The sequence below is a fragment of the Mesoplodon mirus genome, assembly GCF_964341445.2.
Source record: "Mesoplodon mirus genome assembly, chromosome: 4".
NCBI classification, from domain to species: Eukaryota; Metazoa; Chordata; class Mammalia; order Artiodactyla; family Ziphiidae; genus Mesoplodon; species Mesoplodon mirus.
The window spans coordinates 48013884-48037441 of record NC_138979.1 but is presented as its reverse complement, the minus strand read 5'-3'; the positions used below and the strand labels follow the sequence as shown (position 1 = coordinate 48037441).

At 37.0% G+C, this 23558-nt stretch overlaps 1 protein-coding gene across 4 annotated transcripts in view; it reads right to left on the bottom strand.

Moving 5' to 3' along the window:
- The window catches only part of TCF12 (transcription factor 12), a 388587-nt gene that overhangs the window by 10706 nt on the left and 354323 nt on the right, over positions 1 to 23558 (bottom strand). For 3 of the 4 annotated variants that reach the window (XM_082616675.1, XM_082616677.1, XM_082616678.1), the window contains 5 exons: positions 21536 to 21609; positions 19494 to 19700; positions 9988 to 10102; positions 8764 to 8926; positions 3593 to 3825 (listed from right to left, as the gene is read on the bottom strand). In XM_082616675.1, the coding sequence (XP_082472801.1) occupies positions 3593 to 3825; positions 8764 to 8926; positions 9988 to 10102; positions 19494 to 19700; positions 21536 to 21609 (792 nt within the window). The remainder of the gene's footprint in view (positions 1 to 3592; positions 3826 to 8763; positions 8927 to 9987; positions 10103 to 19493; positions 19701 to 21535; positions 21610 to 23558) is intronic. The other variant, XM_082616676.1, reaches the window with a different exon arrangement.

Here is a 23558-nt window from a genome sequence, read left to right as displayed (position 1 = left end):
TTGTTATTTTCTTCTCTCCCCTCTATCCTTGTGGGTTAATGCCATTTTTATTCATTTCAGTGGAGATTTAGGAAGGAGTGGTGTATTATCAATGAGTATGCTAAGAATACTATGTTTGACCATCTCATTGCAACTGAATTAAATGTACTGAGGGTAGGGTCTGGAAATTTGTTTGGGAAAAGGAAAAGCCTCAGGTGATTCTGAGACCAGCCAGATTTGAGAACTGCTGTCCTAGCTTATTTATCTTCGAATTAACTAAGAGACCAGTAAACTAAAATCCTAATAGTTCTATTGTCCCTAAATTATCACCAGAAGAGTAATGCGTTTATCGAACTGACCTGTGAAAGAGTTTGAGGAGGAAGTGTTTGACCACTAATTTAATCTTTAGTAAAGCTGAGAAGACAAACTTGAAGATAATATGGGAAATCTGCTGAGGATTAGTAAAATTGTAATGGTAAAATTATAGTTACGATAATAGAAAGGCTTAAATTGGCAATGACAGAGGCCATATGGGATTTGATATGTGGAGCACCAAGGCACAAAAATGCTCTGGCAAAATCTGAGGCTTGGAAGGGAAGCCACTTCTTGCTTTTCTCAAGGATTCACTGCTAGACCCAGGTCTGGTTGCCCTCCTGGTATATCCACTTGTCTAGGGATGACACGTTGTGGACAGCTAGACATGGTCTTGGAACACTACCCCAAACCAAAGGGGGTGGCCAGAGAGCCCAGAGGGTGTCCAAAGTAGGTCATGTAAACAAAATGTATGTCTTTATAGAAATTGTTGGGCCCAGGGGCTGCTGCGTAGGGCCCCTGCGGGGATGAAGAGGCTTTCAAAGGTGGACAGGTTACCAAAATAACTCAAAACTACTGGAGATCAAGTGCAGGGAAGGAGAGCAGTTACACCAAACTCTGAAGGTGCTGCTATAGACAAGGCACAGGTATTATGGGCTACACGAAGGGTTCGAAACTCTGTTAGATAGCCAGCCTTTCAAGGAGTCTTACATGGATCCCACGGCTTTTACATTAAGCTGTAAAATAAAGGTTCTGGGCTTTGAAGCCCAGAGTTTGAGGGTGGGAAGAAGGCAGACTTTTATGAATATTAAAGCAGTCCCTAATGAAGTTACAGTTCAGTGTATTTAAGTTTTGTTCATTCTAATCAGTCAATGGCTCCTTATATAGAGCTTTCCAGAATAGCGTGAAAAAGTCAGTACCCGTAACAATGACCAGAAAGTTAGTAGGCAGCTGAATAAGCCTAGATGTTAGATCCTCTTTCAGACTCAGCTTTTCTATTCTAGGTGCTTGCATGGAATCATGACAAGGTGAAATCTTACAAATGAATGAAAAAGATCCACCCAGGCATGATGGAGTTTATAACTTTTTTTCAAACAGAGGTATTTCTCATTTTTGATGGCTTGGATCTGAGAGTAGGTACCTCTGATCTTAAAAAAAAGATTTTTAAGAACACAAATGACTTTATTCTAGCTCTAATGAACTGTGGGAAGGAAAGGTGCTGTACAAGAATAAGTTCTGGCACCACTGTTGTCCCGACAGTAAAACTTTCACAGTGCTGATGGAGGCAACAGTCTTGACAACAAAAGGCTGGGTAGTGTTAGGGTAGAAAATATATCGGGCTGCTGAGGAGGAGGATGAATATACTTGGACCACTGAATGTCAGACATAATTGAACAAAAACATTTGGTAAAGTGACAAGAGATAGTGAAAGCTCAAGGGACAAATGCTCCTGCCACAGATGAGTGGCAACTATCAGACTGTCTTTATGAATATCACAAGGGAGTCTATAACTTCTTTTTCTAAAAATATATTTCATTATTATTAAAAAAATTTTTTGCCCACGCCACACGGCATGCAGGATTTTAGTTCCCTGACCAGGGATCGAACCTGTGCCCCCTGCAGTGGAAGTGCCGAGTCTTAACCACTGGACTGCCAGGGAAGTCCCAAGTCTGTAACTTCTTGATCAGGTTTCATTATCATTTACACTTTACAGGTACTTCAAAGGCCTTAAGACAACAGGAGCAGTATCTGGTTTTAGTGGTAAGTGTTTTATCTATTCATCATTTTTATTCATTAAAAACACTGGAGGGAAATGAATAGATGAATTAATTACTAGTGTTATGTTTTTCTGAAAATAAGTTCTCTAACTCTGGTTTCCTTAGAAAGAGTATTCTTTCTATGATCAGTGCTGAGGGTCCTTGTCATAGCTGTCAAGCATCTGTCCACTCCTACTCATTTTTCTTTTCCAACTTTCTTTAAATAAAATATTATACCCCCCCCCCTTTTTTTTGCGGTATGCGAGCCTCTCACTGTTGTGGCCTCTCCCGTTGCAGAGGACAGGCTCCGGACGCGCAGGCTCAGCGGCCATGGCTCACGGGCCCAGCCGCTCCACGGCATGTGGGATCTTCCCGGACCGGGACACGAACCCGTGTCCCCTGCATCGGCAGGCAGACTCTCAACCACTGCGCCACCAGGGAAGTCCTAAATAAAATATTATATAAATACCCAATAAATAAGGAAGACAAAGTTGCTCTCAATGAAGGGAGGTTAGAGATGGGGTCTGGAGTCAAAGGCCACATCTATAAATTCTTTGCAAAAAGGCTTAGGATGAGGCATTCGTAACTTTGAATAAGAAGATATATAAGTATATTCAAAAAAGCAAGCTTGATGATAGAACCTCTCAAGGGCTGGAAGCTTGTGTTAATTGATAACCCAGGGTCTAGAATATAGCTGGCTGGGACAGAGGAGGTGTACAATAAACACTTTGTTCAAAGAATGAAGTTTAAAAGCTTCTTCAAGGTTCCATCAAGGGAGTTCCCTGGCGGCCTAATGGTTAGGGTTCTGGGCTTTCACTGCCATGGCCCAGGTTCAATCGCTGGTTGGGGAACTGAGATCTCACAACCTGCACTGTGTGCCCCCCCCCCCAAAAGATTACATCAAAATAAAACAGTTGGGAGAGCTGTCTGAGTCAGCAGTGGTAAGTCTGTATGAACCACACTTTTGTCCTTAGGGACACACAGGCATGCCAGTGCATATTCACCCAAGAACCTCATGGCATTCCTGATCAGGAATCAACGAAGAAACTCTGACACCTTACTGACATGGGTATAAAGGACATCCATAGCGGTCAAAGCCAGTAGGGGCCATGACCAGGCATCCTATTAACCATCAGGGCCTCACAGATGCCCCGAGTAAAGCAGGCAAGAAACTGACTAAAGAGAAGCAGGGAAGACAGGAAGGAGCAGGTTGGAGGACAGGTGTAGGCAGGGAAATTCAAGAGCGTGGGAGACCAGAGTCAACAAGAGGCACAAAGCACTAATGCTGAGTAGGAGGCTGGCTGTTCACTGCATTGTTTCATAGGGTTACTCTCTACTGGTTTCTGGGAAGCACTGAGCCTACAGATATTGACCTATATAATGAGACAGAGGTGAGAGAATTATAGAGAAAACCTGATACGGATGATGCGGTGGCAGAAGTACTAGGAGCACCTACAACCTGCCCAAGCAGAAAAGCGAGCGGACACAGAAATGTTTACTCACTGGAAGCAGAACAGTTGCATATCTCTGCTGAACCTACTTACCTCTGACTTGCTGTTCTAGACTGAGGATGACTGCCACGGCCTGATGAAGAATAAGGAGTTTTGTCTGGGGTTTTTCACTCTTTAAATGAAGCTGACACATTCGACCAAGCTCTTTGAATGCCTCATTAATATCCCGCACACGCAAGCGTTCTCTGGCATTGTTGGCCATCCGCCTTTCCTTCTCCCTTTCTATCTTCTGTTCTGGGTTCAAATCCTCATCTTCATTAGTACTGCTGGAAGGCAAAGTAACAACAATGTCTATTAGGTTCACTGTAAAGTAAGATATGCTTATTGTACAAAATTAAAAATTATAAAAATAAAAATGACCTATAAATTTTACCAAATGGTAGTAATAGTTACACTTAACATTATTGTATATTTCTTTCCAGTCCTTCCTCAATGCAAATATATAGTTATATAGTTGAAATTATACCATACATTAAAAAAAAATTATTTATTTATTTTTGGCTGCGTTGGGTCTTCACTGCTGTGCGCGGGCTTTCTCTAGTTGCAGCAAGTGGGGGCTACTCTTTGTTGCGGTGTGCGGGCTCCTCATTGTCGTGGCTTCTCTTGTTGTGGAGCATGGGCTCTAGGTGTGTGGGCTTCAGTAGTTGTGGCACATGGGCTCAGTAGTTGTGGCTTGTGGGCTCTAGAGTGCAGGCTCAGTAGTTGTAGCCCACGGGCTTAGCTGCTCTGCTGCATGTGGGATCTTCCCGGACCAGGGCTTGAACCCATGTCCCCTGCATTGGCAGGCGGATTCTTAACCACTGCGCCACCAGGGAAGTCCCCCACATACATTTCTAAATGCATTTTCATTGCACATTACAGCATAAAGACTTCTCCACACTACTAGTGAAACTCCTCATAAACGTAATTTGAATGACCACATATTATAGCACCCTGCTTTTCCAGATGTGATTAGCAGCATGAGCATTACTGCTTAAAAACTTTACTTTTTACGTTACTGTAAAAACAGTGTTACATTACCGTCAGAAACAGAATCTCAGGTTCCGCTACAAATGTACTGACTCAGAAGCTGCATTTTAACAAGATTCATATGTACATTAAGGTTTGAGAAACACTGTACTATTATAGTAATGTATTACAGTTTGCTTATGTTCTTAAATATATTCTGGCAGTCCCCTGGTGAGGAGGAGGAAGAAAAGCTTAAGATATGGAATGAGAGAAGTATCTCAGAAAATGACTATACTTTTTGTTCTGGAAGAAATATCATCATCAGTGGTGATGATTTTAAAACATGGGTGAACTGGAACAATTTTTTTGAAGGACAAATTGGCAAAATGAATCCAAAGCCTTAAAATGTTCATTATCTCTTGATCAGCAATTCCAACTTTAGAAATTCATCCAAAGGATATAATTAGAGATGTTCACAGAAATTTAGGTAAAGAAGTTGATCACAGAATTATTTACTTCAGAACAAATGGGAGTCCAATATTAGGAGATGGGTTAAATAAATCACAGTACATCCAGATAATGGTCTACTATGTACCCTCTAAAAATCAAGCTGTAGATTATGCTAGGTAAAAGATGCCAAACACAAAAGACTTCATATTGTATGATTCCATTTACAGGAACTTCTAGAAAAGACAAAAGTATAGTAAAAGAAAGCAGATCAACGTTTGCCAGAAGATGGGAGAAGAGGACTGGTTACAAATTGGCATGAGGAAACTTTTTAGGGTGGCAGAAATATTCTACATTATTAATGTATATAACTGTATACATGTGTCAAAGGACCAAAACTGTACACTTAAAATTGGTGTATTTTATTAGATTTGAATTAAACCTCAATAAAGCTGCCTAAAAACAAAAACAACAAGAAAAAAACATGTTGGAGAAAACACAGATAGATGAAAAGGTTAAAAATACACTGTTAAGGGCTTCCTTGGTTGCGCAGTGGTTGAGAGTCTGCCTGCCGATGCAGGGGACACGGGTTCGTGCCCCGGTCCGGGAGGATTCCATATGCCGCGGAGCAGCTGGGCCCATGAGCCATGGCCACTGAACCTGCGCGTCCAGAGCCTGTGCTCCCCAACGGGAGAGGCCACAACAGTGAGAGGCCTGTGTACCGCAAAAAAAAAAACCCCAAAACAAAAACTGTTAAATTAAAGAAGTTGAAATTATAAAACTTTTATCCAGTTTATCTCCAATTTAAACTGTATTTATGGAAAAAGATATTCCTTGAAAAGTAAACTGTAGTTAATTCTGGGTAGTGGAGTTTCTTGTGATTTTTGTGTGTGCTTTTCTGTAATTTTCAAATTTCTGTAATGAAAACAGACTAATTAATCAGAAAAGAATATTTGAGAAAAATGCTTTGGAATAACTTCTAGAAAATTCTATGTATATTTCAGAAATAAATTACTGAGCAGGGCCTCTTAGAACCTGGAAAAAATGTGCACAAAGAATTGGTGCTTCACCTCTAATACCTTGAGTACTCTAATAAAGAACAAGTAGAGGGACTTCCCTGGTGGTCCAGTGGTAAAGAATCCGCCTCACAATGCAAGGGATGCGGGTTCGATCCCTGGTCAGGGAACTAAGATTCCCACATGCCACAGGGCAACTAAGCCCGCACGCCACAACTACAGAGCCCACACGCCCTGAAGCCTGCTCTTACCAAAACTAGAGAGAGAAAACCCGCACACCACGAGTAGAGAGATGCCCGTGCGCTGCAACAAAAGATCCCGCATGTCTCAACTAAGACAGGATGAAGTCAAAAATAAATTAAATAAATAAATAATAAATCTTAAAAAAAAAAAAGAACAAGTGGACAACTTACTAGCAAATTGTCAAGAATTTCATAAAAGTATTCTTTTGATAATAGAGAATCACTAGCTCTTTGACTTCAAAGAAACCTTTACAGATCATCTAGCCCAAAGGTTTCCAAAGGTGGCCACTCACTAGAATCTTCTGGAGCACTTATAAAATATAGCTTTCAAAGGTCTCACTGCCAGAGATGCTGATACAGTGAGCTCGGGTTCAGGGTCCAGGCACCTGTATTTCTAAAATGTTTCAGGAGTCTGTGCAGCAGGGTTGAGAACCACTGTAAGATCAGTGACCTCCCTAGGATTACAAGGCTAATGAGTGGCAAGGTAGCGACAAGAATCCAGGTTAGTGCTTCATGGAAGAAATCAAGAGCACATATCTAAAATTATTATCATCATAAGTTACCACAGTACCTTTACTGATGTTGACTGCATGTGAGACATTGTGAAAAGGGCTTTATATGCATAATTTTCAGTTTATTCCCACAAGAATCCTAAACAGAAAGTCTCCTGTTAAGATAGAACCAAACCTCAGAGAGCTTAATAACTTGCCAAGGTTACTTGGCAAAATGTGATGAAGCCATGATTCAAACCCAGGTTAGCCTTATTTTGTCCAAAGGCTGTGTTTTAAATTTACTATTATTAACTACTAAGTATTGTTATTATTAACCCATTATACTGCCTTCTCAATTTCTGATGACCTATAACAGTGCTCAGCAAACTGGCTCATAAGCCAGCTACCTGTTTTTGTAAATAAAATTTTATTGGAAGAGCCACACCCACCTGTTTATGTACTGTCTTTGGCTGCTTTCATGATACAATGGCAATGTTCAACAGTTGCAACAGAGACTGTATGACCCACAAAGACTAAAATATTTACTATCTGGCCCTTTACACACAAAGTTTGCTGACCTATATAATGAAAGGATGAATGATGAGGAAAGATGCAAATTATTTCCCTTTAAGTTCTATTTGAATAATGAAACTATGAAAGAATTAAGATTCCTCAAAGGAGTGGACTCTGAATTCCCTGACTCAATTTTTATTTCTTCATGCCCTTGCACAACTGAGTACAATGCATATTAAAATGATAGTATTAGGACCTTAAGATTTAATTTTCCTCAAGAGAAATGTCAACTACTGAAAATAGTGAGAATGTCAAATGCAAAAGGCCACCTTTTTTTTTTTTTGCGATATGCGGGCCTCTCACTGCTGTGGCCTCTCCCGTTGCGGAGCACAGGCTCCGGACGCACAGGCTCAGCGGCCATGGCTCATGGGCCCAGCCGCTCCGCGGCATGTGGGATCTTCCCAGACCGGGGCACGAACCTGTGTCCCCTGCATCGGCAGGCGGACTCCCAACCACTGCGCCACCAGGGAAGCCCAAAAGGACAACTTTTAAGTATGGGACTGACAGAAAGGACTATCCTGGTTCTTTTAGTTTGTAATTTCCTTTGTACCATAATTTAATACAAAGAACAATGTTTTAAATATAAATATATGTGATATATACATACTACTGATAAATGGATATATACCAAGAAATAGGATGTACCACGGATATATCAAAGTACCTACTTTTAATGTAGAACTAGAAGAAAAATCTGATGGAAGAATCTGGAAATAATTTGAAACTAATGTATTATGTGTCAATATCCATATTTCAAAGCAAAGTCAAGTCCAGTTTCTAGAAAACCTTCCCCGACAACATCAACACATGTGGAATACTTCCTTTTCCATACTCTTTTCAAATTATTGTTTAAAACTTAAGTTGCAAATATCTTCTATAAAGAGCCAGAAAGGAAATATTTTCGGCTTTGTGGGTCATCCGACCTATGTTGCAACTACTCAAATCTGCCACTGCACTGTGAGAGCAGCCACAGACAATATGTAAATGAATGGTGTGTAGTGGTGTTCCAATAAAACTTTATTTATAAAAACAGGCAATGAACTAGATTTGGCCCATGGGCCATAGTTTGCCAGCCCCTGGTTTAAATCATACAAGAGTCTTACCATATACTTAGCCTTAAAATAATGTATTTGAGTATTTACTGATGGGTTATATCTAAATACCTATACTTGTACAATTTAACTTGTTTTAGCTATTTTGTTCTCTAGCTGTCTTACAGACTATAAGCATTGAGGGGAGAGAAGTAATTCTTTTTTATACGTAGACCCTAAAATATTGTGGGAAACATAGAAGACATAAACTTAAGAGTCAGTTTCATATGCCTCCCTTTTATGGATGCTATGAGGATTAAATGAGATAACACATAAAAGTCACAACACAGTATCTACAACATAGCTGACACTTAAATGCATGACACACTTCAATTTTCCAAGTATCTTCACCCATGGCAAATGAGTGAAATTTAATACCTGGATGCTAACAAATACCTTGTTCTGCCTCTAGATGAAACTTTGATATCTTTTTGGGAGGATTCATCATCTGATTTCATGTCATCTGACGAAGGAGGTTCATGAAGGTTTTCATCTTTCTCTTTGTTTTCAGTCTTGATTTCTGTTGGAACAACAGTTCCAGACTGACTTTGCAAGCCACCTAACAAAGAGGCAAAGAAACAGAATAAATGTCCAGACTCATTTATGAATTAGAATTAAGACAGTAAAAAGCTTTCTTGATGGTAAATATCCTTAGTTGTTATAGAGCTACTATAGAAACCTGAAGATGTAAAAAAGTAAACTATTCAGAGCTGGAAAGAACACATCCACAAACCTTAGAAAAAAGTGCTTTTTAAAGCACCTGTATTTAAAAAAAAACAAGCCTCTCCCTGATGGTGAGTCCAATGCTCATTTCAGGCACATTTAACAATCAAACAAGGTAGGAGAAACATGATGCATTTTAAAAACTTCTAAGATGCTGTCAAGTTAAATGAAATAAGCTTTAAGATTTTCCTGGACAAACACAATAAAACAGGCATCATGGTTAAATACAACTGGGAAAACTTTATCTTGGTGGTCTTAATACCACCTATATATTTGTACTTATTTATAAGGTCTATTATAACATTGACAACAGTTTGCTTTTTATAAGAATTGTCTGTCTCTCCAATTAAATTATAATCTTCTAAACAACAGCTACTATCATTCAGAGCTCTAAACATACTCAGAAATGTCTTTCTCAATTCCTCTAGGGACAATGAAAACTCAGCCATGAAGGGAAGTGATTTAGAAAGAGACAGGACAGGGACTTCCCTGGCAGTCCAGTGGTTAAGACTCTGCACTTCCACTGAAGGGGGTGTGGATTCAATCCCTGGTCAGGGAACTAAGATCCCGCATGCCACATGGTTCAGCCAAAAAAATAAAAAAAAGAAAGAGGACAGATGCAGGAGCTGGTAAGAAGATGACCAGTAAACACTGAACAACGGTTTGCACAGGGTTCCATCCACCAATAAATATCTGTAATTGGCCCAGCTAAATGGACCAACTGGAATGCTAAATATCTACCCTGTACATTCACGCAGTAGTACTACTACTATTTGGAATTCTACCACCTAAGATGACTTTTGATTCACAGATGTCAATCTGACTGTGAAGAAGGTGACAGTGCTCCAAAATGATACCTCTGTATGTACTGCTGCTGTAAACAAACGATACAGTTACCTCTATAATTTTCTTGTGTTTTATGGTTCAAGTCTGTGCTTGAAGCAGTGACCGTACTAGACAGGACTGAATGATTGCCATTGAGACTGACAGAGTCTTCTCGATGAGTTCCAACCTAAAGTTAAAAAAAAAAAAAGAAGTTCATGGTGCAGTAATTGTTCAAATTCTTTCTCTGGGTTTAATAGAGAAAACAGTTATCACTCATCTAAATTAAGCAACATTTTTTGGATGCCACTTTTCTGGTTTTTGGATTGTAAAAGACTCGACACTGGTACTGTTTCTGAATAAAAATATTTTTAAAAATCCCAGCTTTCAAATTTTATATCCCACAGAGGGTTGCTGTGAGAAGCAAATGAGCTAACAGACAAAAAGCACTCTATAATCCATACAGCACTACATATTATAGCCTTTATTGTATATCAATCAATCTGAAAACCTATTCCATATTCTACCTAAAAATGTTAAAGTATCCATGAATTTGCATTTAGCAAAATACTGCTTTGTTCCAAGTAATAAAATTATTTATCTATACTTTAGCATATCCTTTCCTTACACACAGTGTCTTGTTTTTTCTTCCTCTAATTGCTTCTCCTCAAAAATTTTAAAAGAGCAGCAAAAACAATACAAAATTAAAATAACTTAAAAGTTCTTCATTGCCAGGCAACAAAAATGCCATATATTTTTATTCTCAGTTTTAATCAGATTTAGACAAGTCACAGTTAACCTGAACTGAGAAGGCATGCAAACACTACCAAGTGTTTTTAGCTACTGCAGTATTTTTAGAAAAACTGGTTACAAATGAACCATTTTTTTTTTTAATTAGAACTATAGCAGATGTGGCAATTAGAAGATTAATCCTTTAATTAAATAGGTTTATTGCCTGGAGTTATACATGAGAACCACTGTTTTTCAACAAATCCTTCAATCCCAGTAAAATGCCATGCTTTGAATCCCTCTTGAGTAATTAATATAGCTTTTATCTTTCATGACTTTGTATGGATTTTACCCTAAGAGGTATAAATACCCCTATGCAAGTTTATCCTTTGGTTTCCTGTGAGCCAAACAAAAGAAACCAAAGCAAAGTTTCAGGCAATGCAGGCTATTGGTAGGGGATCTGATTAGAACATATCAGGTCTTCCATCCAACTTTTCAAGAAATGTCTGTCCTCTACCTTTATTCTTATCTTTAATGCAGTTTTGAAAAACCCATTTAATGTATTCCATAGCTACTTTTTAAATTATTTGAGGATTAGTCATTGCTGAGAATTAGCTGTGTCACTACTCCCTTGGATGATCAAGCATTGATCATACCCTTTTTCTAAACCACATAATTTCATCATGCATTAGAATCATAAAATCTTTTTTTTTTTTTTTTTTTTTTTGCGGTACGCGGGCCTCTCACTGCCGTGGCCTCTCCCGTTGCGGAGCACAGGCTCCGGACATTCAGGCTCAGCGGCCATGGCTCACGGACCCAGCCGCTCTGCGGCATGTGGGATCCTCCCAGACCAGGGCACGAACCCTTGACTTCTGCATCGGTAGGCGGACTCTCAACCACTGTGCCACCAGGGAAGCCCCGAATCATAAAATCTTAAAGCTGGGAAGGGACCACAGAAATCAAGACAGCCTTCTATTCCATTACCACTTTGGAAAATTTCCCTTAGACCCTTAACCTTTACTTCTGCCCTGAACCGCAACCCGCCCCCAGTAAAAAATCTTGAGAAAAATCTGAAGAACTAAATCTAACACCAAGTGAAGAAGTGGACTATGAAAATTACATTCCAGAGAGGAAATTATTATTTTTTATTTTTTTATTTTTTTGCGGTACATGGGCCTCTCACTGTTGTGGCCTCTCCCGTTGCGGAGCATAGGCTCCGGACGCGCAGGCTCAGCGGCCACGGCTCGTGGGCCCAGATACTCTGCGGCACGTGGGATATTCCCGGACCGGGGAATGAACCCGTGTCCCCTGCATCGGCAGGCGGACTCTCAACCACTGCGCCACCAGGGAAGCCCGAGAGAGGAAATTATTTTAAAAATAGTTTATGATATCCTATCTCTAGGGAATCCTGGTCATGTTTATTCATAACACATAGGTTGCTTTCTTGCTAGCTGTGAACTACTCAATGATCTAATGATCTGAGAGGAAGGTCAGTTCAAAAATTGCATTTTATAAAAATAGGGTAAAATACAACAAATAGTTACAAATTCTTTGGGACCTTAGGAGTCTAGGCCTATTTTAAAGATAAATAGTACTAGAATAATTTTGACTGGCTGAAGAAATCACTGCAGGATAAAGTAAAAGCTAAGTTTTTTTTTTTTTTTTTTAAGAAGATGTTGGGGGTAGGAGTTTATTAATTAATTAATTTATTTATTTTTGCTGTGTTGGGTCTTTGTTTCTGTGCGAGGGCTTTCTCTAGTTGTGGCAAGCGGGGGTCACTCTTCATCACGGTGCGCAGGCCTCTCACTATCGCGGCCTCTCTTGTTGTGGAGCACAGGCTCCAGATGCGTAGGCTCAGTAGTTGTGGCTCACGGGCCTAGTTGCTCCACGGCATGTGGGATCCTCCCAGACCAGGGCTCGAACCCGTGTCCCCTGCATTAGCAGGCAGATTCTCAACCACTGAGCCACCAGGGAAGCCCCAAAGCTAAGATTTTTATGTCGGTGTTTATAATGTGGACTTAAAACTTCCCACGATGTTTGGTAATATATGCCAATTTTGCTCTTATCTAGTATTTTGAGCTATCACACCAAGCAAATGAAAAATAAATAGCCTTTTAAAATTTAAACTTTTTTTTAAAAAAATTATTTATTTATTTATTTATTTATTTATTGGCTGCGTTGGGTCTTCGTTGCTGTGTGCGGGCTTTCTCTAGTTGGGGTGAGTGGGGGCTACTCTTTGTTGCAGTGCGCGGGCTTCTCATTGACGTAGCTTCTCTTGCTGTGGAGCATGGGCCCTAGGCGCGTAGGCTTCAGTAGTTGTGGCACGTGGGCTCAGTAGTTGTGGATTGCGGGCTTTAGAGCTCAGGCTCAGTAATTGTGGCACACGGGCTTAGTTGCTCCGCGGCATGTGGGATCCTCCAGGGCCAGGGCTTGAACCTGTGTCCCCTGCATTGGCAGGCAGATTCTTAACCACTGTGCCACCAGGGAAGCCCTAAAATTTAAACTTTTAAAAATATGTTTATTTACTATACATTGTACCTGTGAAACCTATTTTATAGCTCTGTCAGATAATACCGTTGAACAGTAACAAAGTGAATTTCACTCATTTGAGTGCTAAGTGATGATGCATCTGTGAAATTCTTTTATTTCATGAGTATAAATAATTCTTTGATTTTTCTGAATCTCAACTAATAAAAATGTTCTATCACCTTTTTTCTGATGAAAGGCTTGGCAGACAAAGGATCATTATCTAAACAATAGATCTTAAGGATTTTGCTTTTCCCTGAAGGAAAATCAGAAAGGTTGCTCAATTTGTTTTGCGATATATAATGTCAGTGAATATCTTTGTCTTTATAGAATATTACAAACTAAGTATTTTCTCACACCAACCTTGAAAAAAATTAAACCTTTTAAAAATGGCATCGGACTAGCAAAAAGTTTCAAGTCTGGAGTTTTTCATGTTAATGAAGTTAGCAGGAACTTTTTCTTTGTAAACCCCTTGCAAATGGCCCTCATATATTTTCTGGAGAATTTGACATTCACAGTTCTTATAGTTTTCTTTAACCCTTGCTCACCCTGACTCCCATGTCCTTCCTTTAATCTGAAGCTACCCATTCAAATGGCTCTGTCCACACACGTAACAGGTGTATAAACAGTTCTTTGTCTGAGCTCAGAGTCTGTGAGGCCAGCCAGATAGGACCTTGTTTAATTGTTCATCTCGTTAGCATACAGCTGACAGAGTGCTTCTATTGGGGGACTAGCAGGGGAAGGAAAACCCCTAGGCCTGCTATGCTCTATATTTCAATTATGAAGAGCTCCCTTTCAGAATAAACGGCCCATTCCATTAAATGACATCATCTTGCATTCTGAATCTTTACAATCTACCTGTGGCCTTATTTTTGTGGGAGCATCCGACAAGGGACTTGTTTTCATTTAATTTGGCCAATGGCTTCAACACCCACAATGGAAAAATGTTAAATCTAATTAGTTGATGAATAAGAGGTCTTGTGAATTAAGGGACAGACTGAAAACTACTCAGTATGAACTCCTCGCTGATTTTGAATTCTATTCTAATAATTTGTTCAATTTGTCCTATTCACTGAGTACTAATGATTTAAATTAATCACTATTAATCTACAGACTGAATAAAGGATCTTTATGTACTGTAAATATTTTGTTTTACCCAAAGAGGGTTTTATGCTAAAACTTGGAAGAATTCCAGTTGTTATGATTCCTTTTGAATAATATTTCCATAAATATATAATCTGTATGGATTTCAGGCTTAAAAAACTTGACATTTAAACAATTTTGAGTTAAAAAAATCTTATCTAAACCCTTTAAAAGCACTATAATGTGGTCTTAATGAAATTTTTAAAAATTTAAGTTGCCCATTTGGGAAAAAAATTGGTTAGAAAAAGTAAAATGCAGTTAAAAAATAAACTCTTTCAGTTTAGCTGAAACCTACACATACCATTTCTACTGTATACAAACCTATACTAACAAAATTACTGTCTAAATATAAGGTTAAAATGATTCCAAATTTACTCTAATAAAGTGACCAAAAGTGCTAAAATTCTGAATAAAATATTACTCTATTTGCCTGTTAGTCTTTAATAACTGAATCTTAAATCTTTTAGAACTAGGAAAAATATAGTTTCTCTAACTGCTTTAGGATTTAGAAAACAGACATGATTTATATTTTAAATCATTATATAAGGTCGCTTTAAGTTCTACAATTGAACATTATTTGCTCTCATACAAGACACACATCTCCAACCATAGCTTAAACAACAAAAAACCCAAGAAATCCGCCCCCTCCAAAAGACATGCCTGAGTTAAATTTCCTCAGGTCTTGTAACAAAGAAATCAAAAGACCTCCTGGATGTAATTTTATCCTGTATCATAAATGAGAAACTTTTTAAGATTTGCATCAGCCTTCCATTAACACAAAAGCTTCTAATCTAACTTAGTTTGAAGTTGAAATCACTGTCTGAACAATAACTGAGCACTTTGTGTTAAAGATAAAAGTGCTATTACAGAGCTATCTCATCAGGCCTCGGTATTTTAGATATTACAGCCATAAACTGATGTGATGTACAATAACCTTATATTGCTGAAACCTCTTTGTAATGCCTAAAATGAAATTAATGAGTCTCATTCCTTTTCAGTTTTCCACTTAAAAACATTATTTTTTTGCTGTCAGCAGTTTATTCCGAGTTTATTCTTACATTAAATAAATGGGAGCAAAACTACAGTCCGTCCAATGCTGACATTTCAATAGTTCTAAAAATCCTGATTTTGTGTTTTAAAATTTAAATGATACGTCAATCACATCCTAATAATAGTGTCTGATAAAGCCTTAAGTTTTAATTTGCATTAACAAAATATGGAGAAACTATCCAAAATATTGAAAGGGAGTAGGAAATTAAGTAAATGAAAATGTTAACCCTATTCAAAAGTAAGAGCAAATGTTAAAACTAGGGCAGGCTGGCTACACTAATTATATGAGAAGGAGTAGTAATTACCCACTTCCTAGTCTCTTTTTCTGATATAATAATCTTCAGGAAATTTAATTTTTGTGTATATTAGATAGCTAAAATATGTTAAAAGCTTTCTGTGGTTGAAACCTCATTTAATCCTAACCTTTGATGCTAGTCAAGTTTGTTCAGTTAAAAGAAACAATAGTCAAAGTTAAGTCTTTTGATATTGACTCCTATTAATATTTTTGGCAGGTGGTAGTCTTATTACCTTTGTGTGAAATATAAAAATTGTTTTCTGGAATAATGAAAAAATAGTAATTATTTCATCTATAAGATAAGAAGATGGATCTACAAATCAGTAGTAGATCAGCTGTAGATGATCTTACTGGCATAATCTTGTTGTAACTGAAAATAATGTAAAGAAATGTTTTCAGCAACAAAGCTATTTCCTTGATCAAGGAAACTATTTTGGTTAACCTGCCCATGTAGACTTCACACCACAAGTTATCTTGATAGCACTGAAGGCTGAGAGCAGAGCTCTCTGTATTACTTTTACCCTGCCATCAACTCTTATTCTACTCCCAGTGCATTCTGGCTCACCTCAAATATTCCAACTACTTCAACAGAACTCCCAAACTACTCATTAAAACAAAATAAGCAAAAAGTTATAGGCTCCAAGAAAAAGAAAAGAAAAAAAACCCCAAAACAAAAATAAACCCAAAAAACAAAACTTGCTAACTCTCATTTCCTGCACTGGGAAGCTAATTTATGTTCTAAATCAGGGATTGGCAAAGTATGCCTGTAAGCCAAATCTGGTCCTGTTATTTATTTATTTATTTAGTTAGTTAGTTTTACTAATAAAGGAGGCTCTTTTTTTATAAATAAAGTTTTATTAAAACACAGCCACCACACCGATTTGTTTTCATAACAGCTATGGCTGCTTTCATGTTACCAAATCAGAGTTAAGTAGTTGAGCCAGAGACCATATAGCCTGCAAAGCTGAAAATATGTACTATCTGGCCTTTTACAAAAAAAGTATGCTGACTCTTCTCCTTTAAATGCTAGGAGAGAAAGTAACATCATATTTAAAACTTGGAATTAGGATGGTGACCTCTAGTAAATGCCCACAAAAATCCATTACATCAAAAATTTTATTTGAATGTTCTGTGGAGTTCCTGGAATGGTATTTATGTTTAGTAGACCAGTTTTACTCTCTGCAGAAAAATAAATGAAATGATGAAAATTAAATATTTTTGAGAGGAAACTGACCTTACAAATTCTAAATGGCGATATAGAATTGCTGATAAACTGATATTTCTGTGGTTACTTTGTAATAATAGCCACGTAACCTCCATTTTTAGGGGCCTAAAAAATACTAATTTATGTTAATGCAGAGGAAAAGTATATAAACTACCAGAAAGTTAAACAAGACAAAAAGAGAAAAGTGATTCCAGAATGTAAAATTGTGTTATTTCTTAGTCATGATCAGTTAGAAAACATGGGGGTGAGATAATAAAAGCAGATTAACTCTTAAAGATGGCTGGCAATAGTTACAAGATGTCCCCCAAATCACACACCCTCCCAGAATATGAAAAGAGTTGATTCCACATAAGTAGGTACAAAGCATGTAAGCAAGGCTCCTGGCAGTACTGATGCAAGCCCTCAGACATGAATAACAGCCACCAGGATAAGAGTTTTCCTCAACAATATGCTGGGACAGTCACTGGCTGACTGTGATCTTCGTTTCATCCCATTCTTTGGTCTTTCTGCTGAAACTGAGAACTGAGCACTCATAGCTGAGAAGTTCATTTCAGAAGGATGGGAGCTGAATACTAACTCACCTGACATTGTCAGATTTTGTCAGTTAATATCTTTTGAGGGTAAGCCTGGCAAAAACATCTGCATCTCCACCTCCATTAGTGATTGGGGAAGGGGTGGATATAATAGATGATGTCTGGCAGACTTTTCTCAGCTGTGTCCTCTAAGAAGGTTATAAAAACTGAAGGAAGACCTTGATAGACAAACTCAGCAATAACCTGGGCTTAGTTGCTGCAGCACTGATGCTGCTTCTCAGACTAAGCCAGACTCACCTCATGTTTCAGAACTCTCTTTTTCTAGATTACCGTGAATTTTTTTCCTTTTTAAAGAATATCTCTGGCAGCTCTGAAGTAGGCAACATATTCCCAGTGAATATAATGGAAGCTACTTTCTTAATTAAAAGCTTCAGGGAAGTATCTAATATTAGAGACACTTTTTCCCTCAACAAGTTCTTTTAAAATGCACTAGGTTTTTACATGGCTTTGGAGGACTGGATTTTGAAAAATCTCTTTTCCAACTTATATCTAAAGTTGGTAAAAACAACCTCCCAAAGATAGAAGTTCCATTTCATATAAATTCTATATTTATGTGGGAGGAGCCAGAAATATATCATATATTGTAGCAGATAAACTGGAGAAAGGAGCAGTGGGCTATTAACAATGAAGAATTAAAAAAACGATTAAGAGGTAAGGACTAAGAATTGCAAATACTGCAGCTGAGACAAGCTTAGGATTCAAACATACTGATTTTCAAGTCATTCTTCTAAATAAGGATAAACAGTATTTCAGTAAAGTAATAATTTATACTTGCAACAAATGCTATCTTATTATTCTGTTAAAATTATTTTATTACTACCACTAATAGTGATTACAATATTCCCTTTTATTTCTAGGAATTCAGTAATTTAAAAGTGCTTTCACATTTATTAGTTTATCAATAGCAACAAAAGCTAATTTAAAAGGAGTCTCAATTTCAAGATCTTCTGATATTAAAAAACAAAAACAAAAAACTGGTTGTTAAGACATGTGGGCATCTAATGTCACCTATGTTGCTGAAAACACTGTTCTTAGGAAACCAGGCAGCCTTGTTTGATGTTTACTTCAGCAACTCCAGAATGAATATAAATGGCTGTCTGATATATGAATGTGAACGTGAAAATCTGGAACCAATCCTATTTTACAGAACACAAGACTTCAGCATTTGGGGCACCTAATTATTGCGATGATAGGTGAGTTTTAGCCTTGATCACATGGCTTACAGCTAGAAATCTGTTTCATAGGAGAATATTTCACGGCATGCAATGAATCTTAAAAACCATGCCATAAACATGCAAACACATGGTTTCAGTTAAATAGCAGATTCAAAAAGAGCTTCATTCCTTTAAAACATAATTTGTATAAAAAACAATGTAAGACATTTGACACAGAATTTTTGATGTGCATGGCTGCAGAATTTTACTTTTTTCCTCTTTTAAAGAACTACCACGTTAAAAAAAAAAGGGATTGAACGATTTTACTCTCTTCAGGGATTAATCTAAAATTGTTTCCTTTCATTGTCACTTAAATCACAGTCATTCTTAAAACTACCCCACATTTTTCCTTCATTTGGGAATAAAGCTTAAATTTGGACCTGTACAAATAATATTACATTCGTTCTACTATTGAAGGCTGGTTCCAAATTATAATAAACAGCTTTTCTAGACCAGAACCCTTGAAATTCAGTCTTGCTTTATTGCTTTTGATATTAAGACTTTCTACAACTGTTTCAAGGCAAAAACTGTTCTGCTAATTATTACATATCTGGAAAAACAATCCAAGTTTAAGCTAAAATGATCTCTGTAGAAAGTTTCTGCTTTTTGCACATGGTCATAGTAGGATTTTAAGGGCCAATGCTCAGCCAATGACCCTGCCCAAGACAGTAAAAGAAATTCTTAAAAGCCACTCTACCTTCCTTCCTTACAGAAAGAAGGAACCTCTCTCCCTGAAAGATTTCATGAAAAACAAGTAGGACAATACACTTTAGAAGTTATTTCAAAAAGGATGAGCACTATTTTACCATTGAAGCAGGTCGACTGCTTGTAACAAGGCTTGATCCACCATAGTTTGAATTGAGGCTTCCAATTGGTGCATTATGGGATGGTCCCAATAAACTGTGTATGTCACTGTGACCAGCAGGCAAACTGGTGGAAGGTCCCACGGCATGGTTCCGCAGCACATGGATAGCATCATCCAGTCTGTCCAAACGATCCTCCATTCGAGATTGCTGTAGGGATTGAAAAAAGACATGGAGGTTACTGATGTTATCTATTAAATTCATTAAACTGCTATGTTTCCTACTTTGGGATATAGGGAAGACAGCAAGTGAATATGCAATATCAAGTAGCTTCAAAAGAAACTACCTGTACTACGAATCAACAATTAAAAAAAGGATATTTGTAGACGATGCTAAATTAACAAAGCTTCAGAAGCAAATCACTGCTTCATAAAATCTATTTACCAATCTAGCATGAGGTTATTTCTTTTAGCTTCTACAAAAGCTGAAGGCTACTCTACTGTGTCTGATACTCAATTATCATTGATAAAAAAGATAACCTGTACTTTAACACTGATCTTTGAAATGAGGGCAATTTGGGGGAGGGTCTTCAAATCCATCAAATTTAAGCTGTAATTTTGTTTTAGGTGAATATTTGTAATACCTATCTGAAATGGTGACCACATCTAAATGTGCTCTTTCACAAAACTGATGAAATGATATTGTCTGTCTGTGAATATACACATGCCCCATACACAAACATATTAGAATTTAAGAAAATAAAAGCACATGCCAGTAGAGCTCTTTTAAAAAGAATCACATTCAACAAAAGCCTATTCTTACATATTGTTACAAAAATGAAAATAGTCATTGTTTGATTTTAAAAGACTCTGGAGTCTGTACAGGCTTGATGATTTTAAATGGATAATAGGAAGTATAATTAATTGAAACACAAAAAAGGCACCATCTAAAAGAAATAGTACCTCACAGACATCCTTTAAGAAGGACATTGCATCTTGCAAATGCTCGTGAAGTTGCTGCTCAACTCGATTTTTCTGGCAAAGTCAAGACAGAACAGGAGGCAAAGCACAGGTTAAGATTAACTCCAAAAGAGATGAGGAAATAGCTGATGTGCATGTCAGCATAACATGTTAGTAAAGTTAACGCGGAGACCTGCAAGATCTACTTGTATTAAGGTATGAGAAGGCTGGGATTTAACAGCAAAGTTATAAGGTTAGCATCTAAATAGCACACATTGCTTATATTTGCTTATATGTGAGAAGAAAACTTTAATTTAAAATGTTCTGTTAGTCACAGAAAAAGAACTTTTCTATTTGCAACCTGGAATTACTGAATGATAGCATGACTTAACATTCCATCAAGTCATCCTTATTTTGTTTTTATAATGCTTCATAATTCTGTGGTAAGCATAGAAAGGCAACAGTAGTTAACATCCTACCACAAATTCTTCACTCTCAATACCTAGACATGCTCCTTTATTCTACTGCTTTGTTTGTCAATGGTTTTGCTTGTACAATTTACATAATACATTCTTTTTTAAAAAAGAAAACATGGGAAACAATACTCTTCCTGACAAAAATAACTGATGCTACATTTAAAAATTTTAACAGAAATGTAATAAACTACACACAGTATCATCATATGAGAAAGAGAAAGAGTAAAATACAACCATTTTGCAATGCTGGACTAATTTTCTCTTACTTGGTCTGTGTCTTTTTTTTTTCTTCTTTAAATTTCCTTTACATGTAAACATAAAATTATAGTAAAATTAAACCCTAGATCTGTCAAAGAAACAAAAATCCCATAACACTATTTTAATACCAGCTGTCCTGAGACCAGAAGCCTGATGTCCCAAAGAACAGATGGTAAAAGGCACACCCAATGTGTCTTATATAGTTCAACTAAATCAGACCATTTGTTAGCAAAGAATTCGTGTGTAATGCTATCCTACTGTTTTTTCATTGTTACTCAAGATTTTCTGGAAGAAAAAAGAACTCCAAACTATTAGATAAAAGAAACCTTGTATGTTTCTCAGAGGCTCTTACCAGGGAGTGGAGTGAGTTTTCATAGCTTGGGGATGAAGGAGCTTGCCCTCCAGGTCTGGGCCACTGACTGGTACCTGTTAAAACAAAACCCAAAAGCACCCAGTGATCTTGATAAGGTTCTGAAGGAAAGGGTAAAGATATATTGTAAGTGTGCATAAATTTATGTGAAAATTTTTGTTCAGTCTTCAGCATGTTACTGGCTACTGATAAACCCAACACATTAAAATTTTTTTTCATTATTAATATAACTGTGTAGGGAGTTGAGAAAAAAACTATACTTTAAAACATAACTACATTTATGTTTGCATGTTCTTCACACTCTGTCCAAATGCACACATATCTTGAGAAAATGTACTTAAAATATGCATAATTTAAAATTCTGTCCCTCCCCCATATTTTTAGTCTTTATGATCATGCTATTAATGACTTACATTAATATTCACCTGATTCTCTACATCATAATTTGCTTAACCACCGTTACCTCACTGCTAGACATTTTGGTTGCTTTCATTTGGCTATTATGAATAGTAACTGAATATCACCATATTATGAACGGTAATACTGTGTTTTTTCTTTTGGGGAATATGCCTAAGGATAAATAGCATTTCTACGTTAAAAGGTATGAACATATTTATGATCCTTAATTCATAAGGCCAAAACTGCTTTCTAAAGGGTCATGTTAACTTGTGCCTCCAGTAATGCACAAATGCACCAATTTCAAATGATTGCAATACATTTAGGATTATCTGCTAAAAATTTTCCCAACATAGTTTACACCAAAACATATTATTTAATTTGGAAAATATCATCATGAAAATTTTGTTAAATGTTGTTTACTCTTCAACTTTAGAAAAGTGGCAATATAGTAAAAAAAAAGGAGACAGAAAAAGCAAGGATACAAGTTCAGAACAGAAAGAATAAAAAGGAAAAAAAAAAACAGAAGAAAAAAATAAAAGGATTAATTCATTCATGTATTGGGGAGAATGCAGTGTTTTAAAATAGCTTTAGGGACTTTCCTAGTGGTCCAGTGGGTAAGACTCCATGCTCCCAATGCAGGGGGCCCGGGTTCAACTGGTTGGGGAACTATATCCCACATGCATGCTGCAACTAAGAGTTCACATGCCTAAACTAAGAGTCCGCAGGCCGCAAAGATCCCATGTGCCACAACTAAGACCTGGCACAGCCAAAATAAATAAATAAAATAAATAATAAATATTAAAAAAATAAAATAGCTTTAAATAGCTTTAAAATAACCAAAATAGCTTTAAAAAGAAAAAGACAAAACAAATGATTGAAAATCTTTACTATTTCATGACTGTGCATTTGAAAGTAAGTTATGTATAGAAAATAATGAAGACCGTTCAATTAAATATATGGTTTTGCTCTTAACAAATCTTCAGTGACAAACTGAATTATCAATATATTAGAAATCTGAAGTTGGAGAAGGTTTACTTAATGTGTCTTGTTTATTGTTAAATGAAATTTTAAACTATGTTCCACCAGAGCTTGTTGTTGCAGGTTAATTTGCCATATTTAGGAAACTAAAAACTTATGGTAAATTGGAACTATTATAGTTCACTTTAGCTGAGTAACCTAGTAATTGTATTCCTATTAATCATTTACATTTTGTTAAGTTGGATACATAGATTCTTAATAACCTGATTATATTTCACAGTTACATGAATACTGTTAGGATTATACAAAACAATTTAAAATACTAAAATTGTAAGAAAAAGATATGTTATATACTTCATCAGCTAACAATTTTTTTTACTTGTAAGCAAACTACAAATTATTCTGAGTACCATTAAAGGCTTCCTGCTAAACATACAAATGTAATCATAACTACATAAATTATGGACAATCTAAAATTGCCCACTGAAACAGAAGCCTTGTGGGCTAATTTTATAATTAGCAATTAGAATTTAGCAACCAGAAAAATCCAGTAACTGACTACATGAAGAATTCGTATAGGGCTTCCCTGGTGGCGCAGTGGTTGAGAGTCCGCCTGCCGATGCAGGGG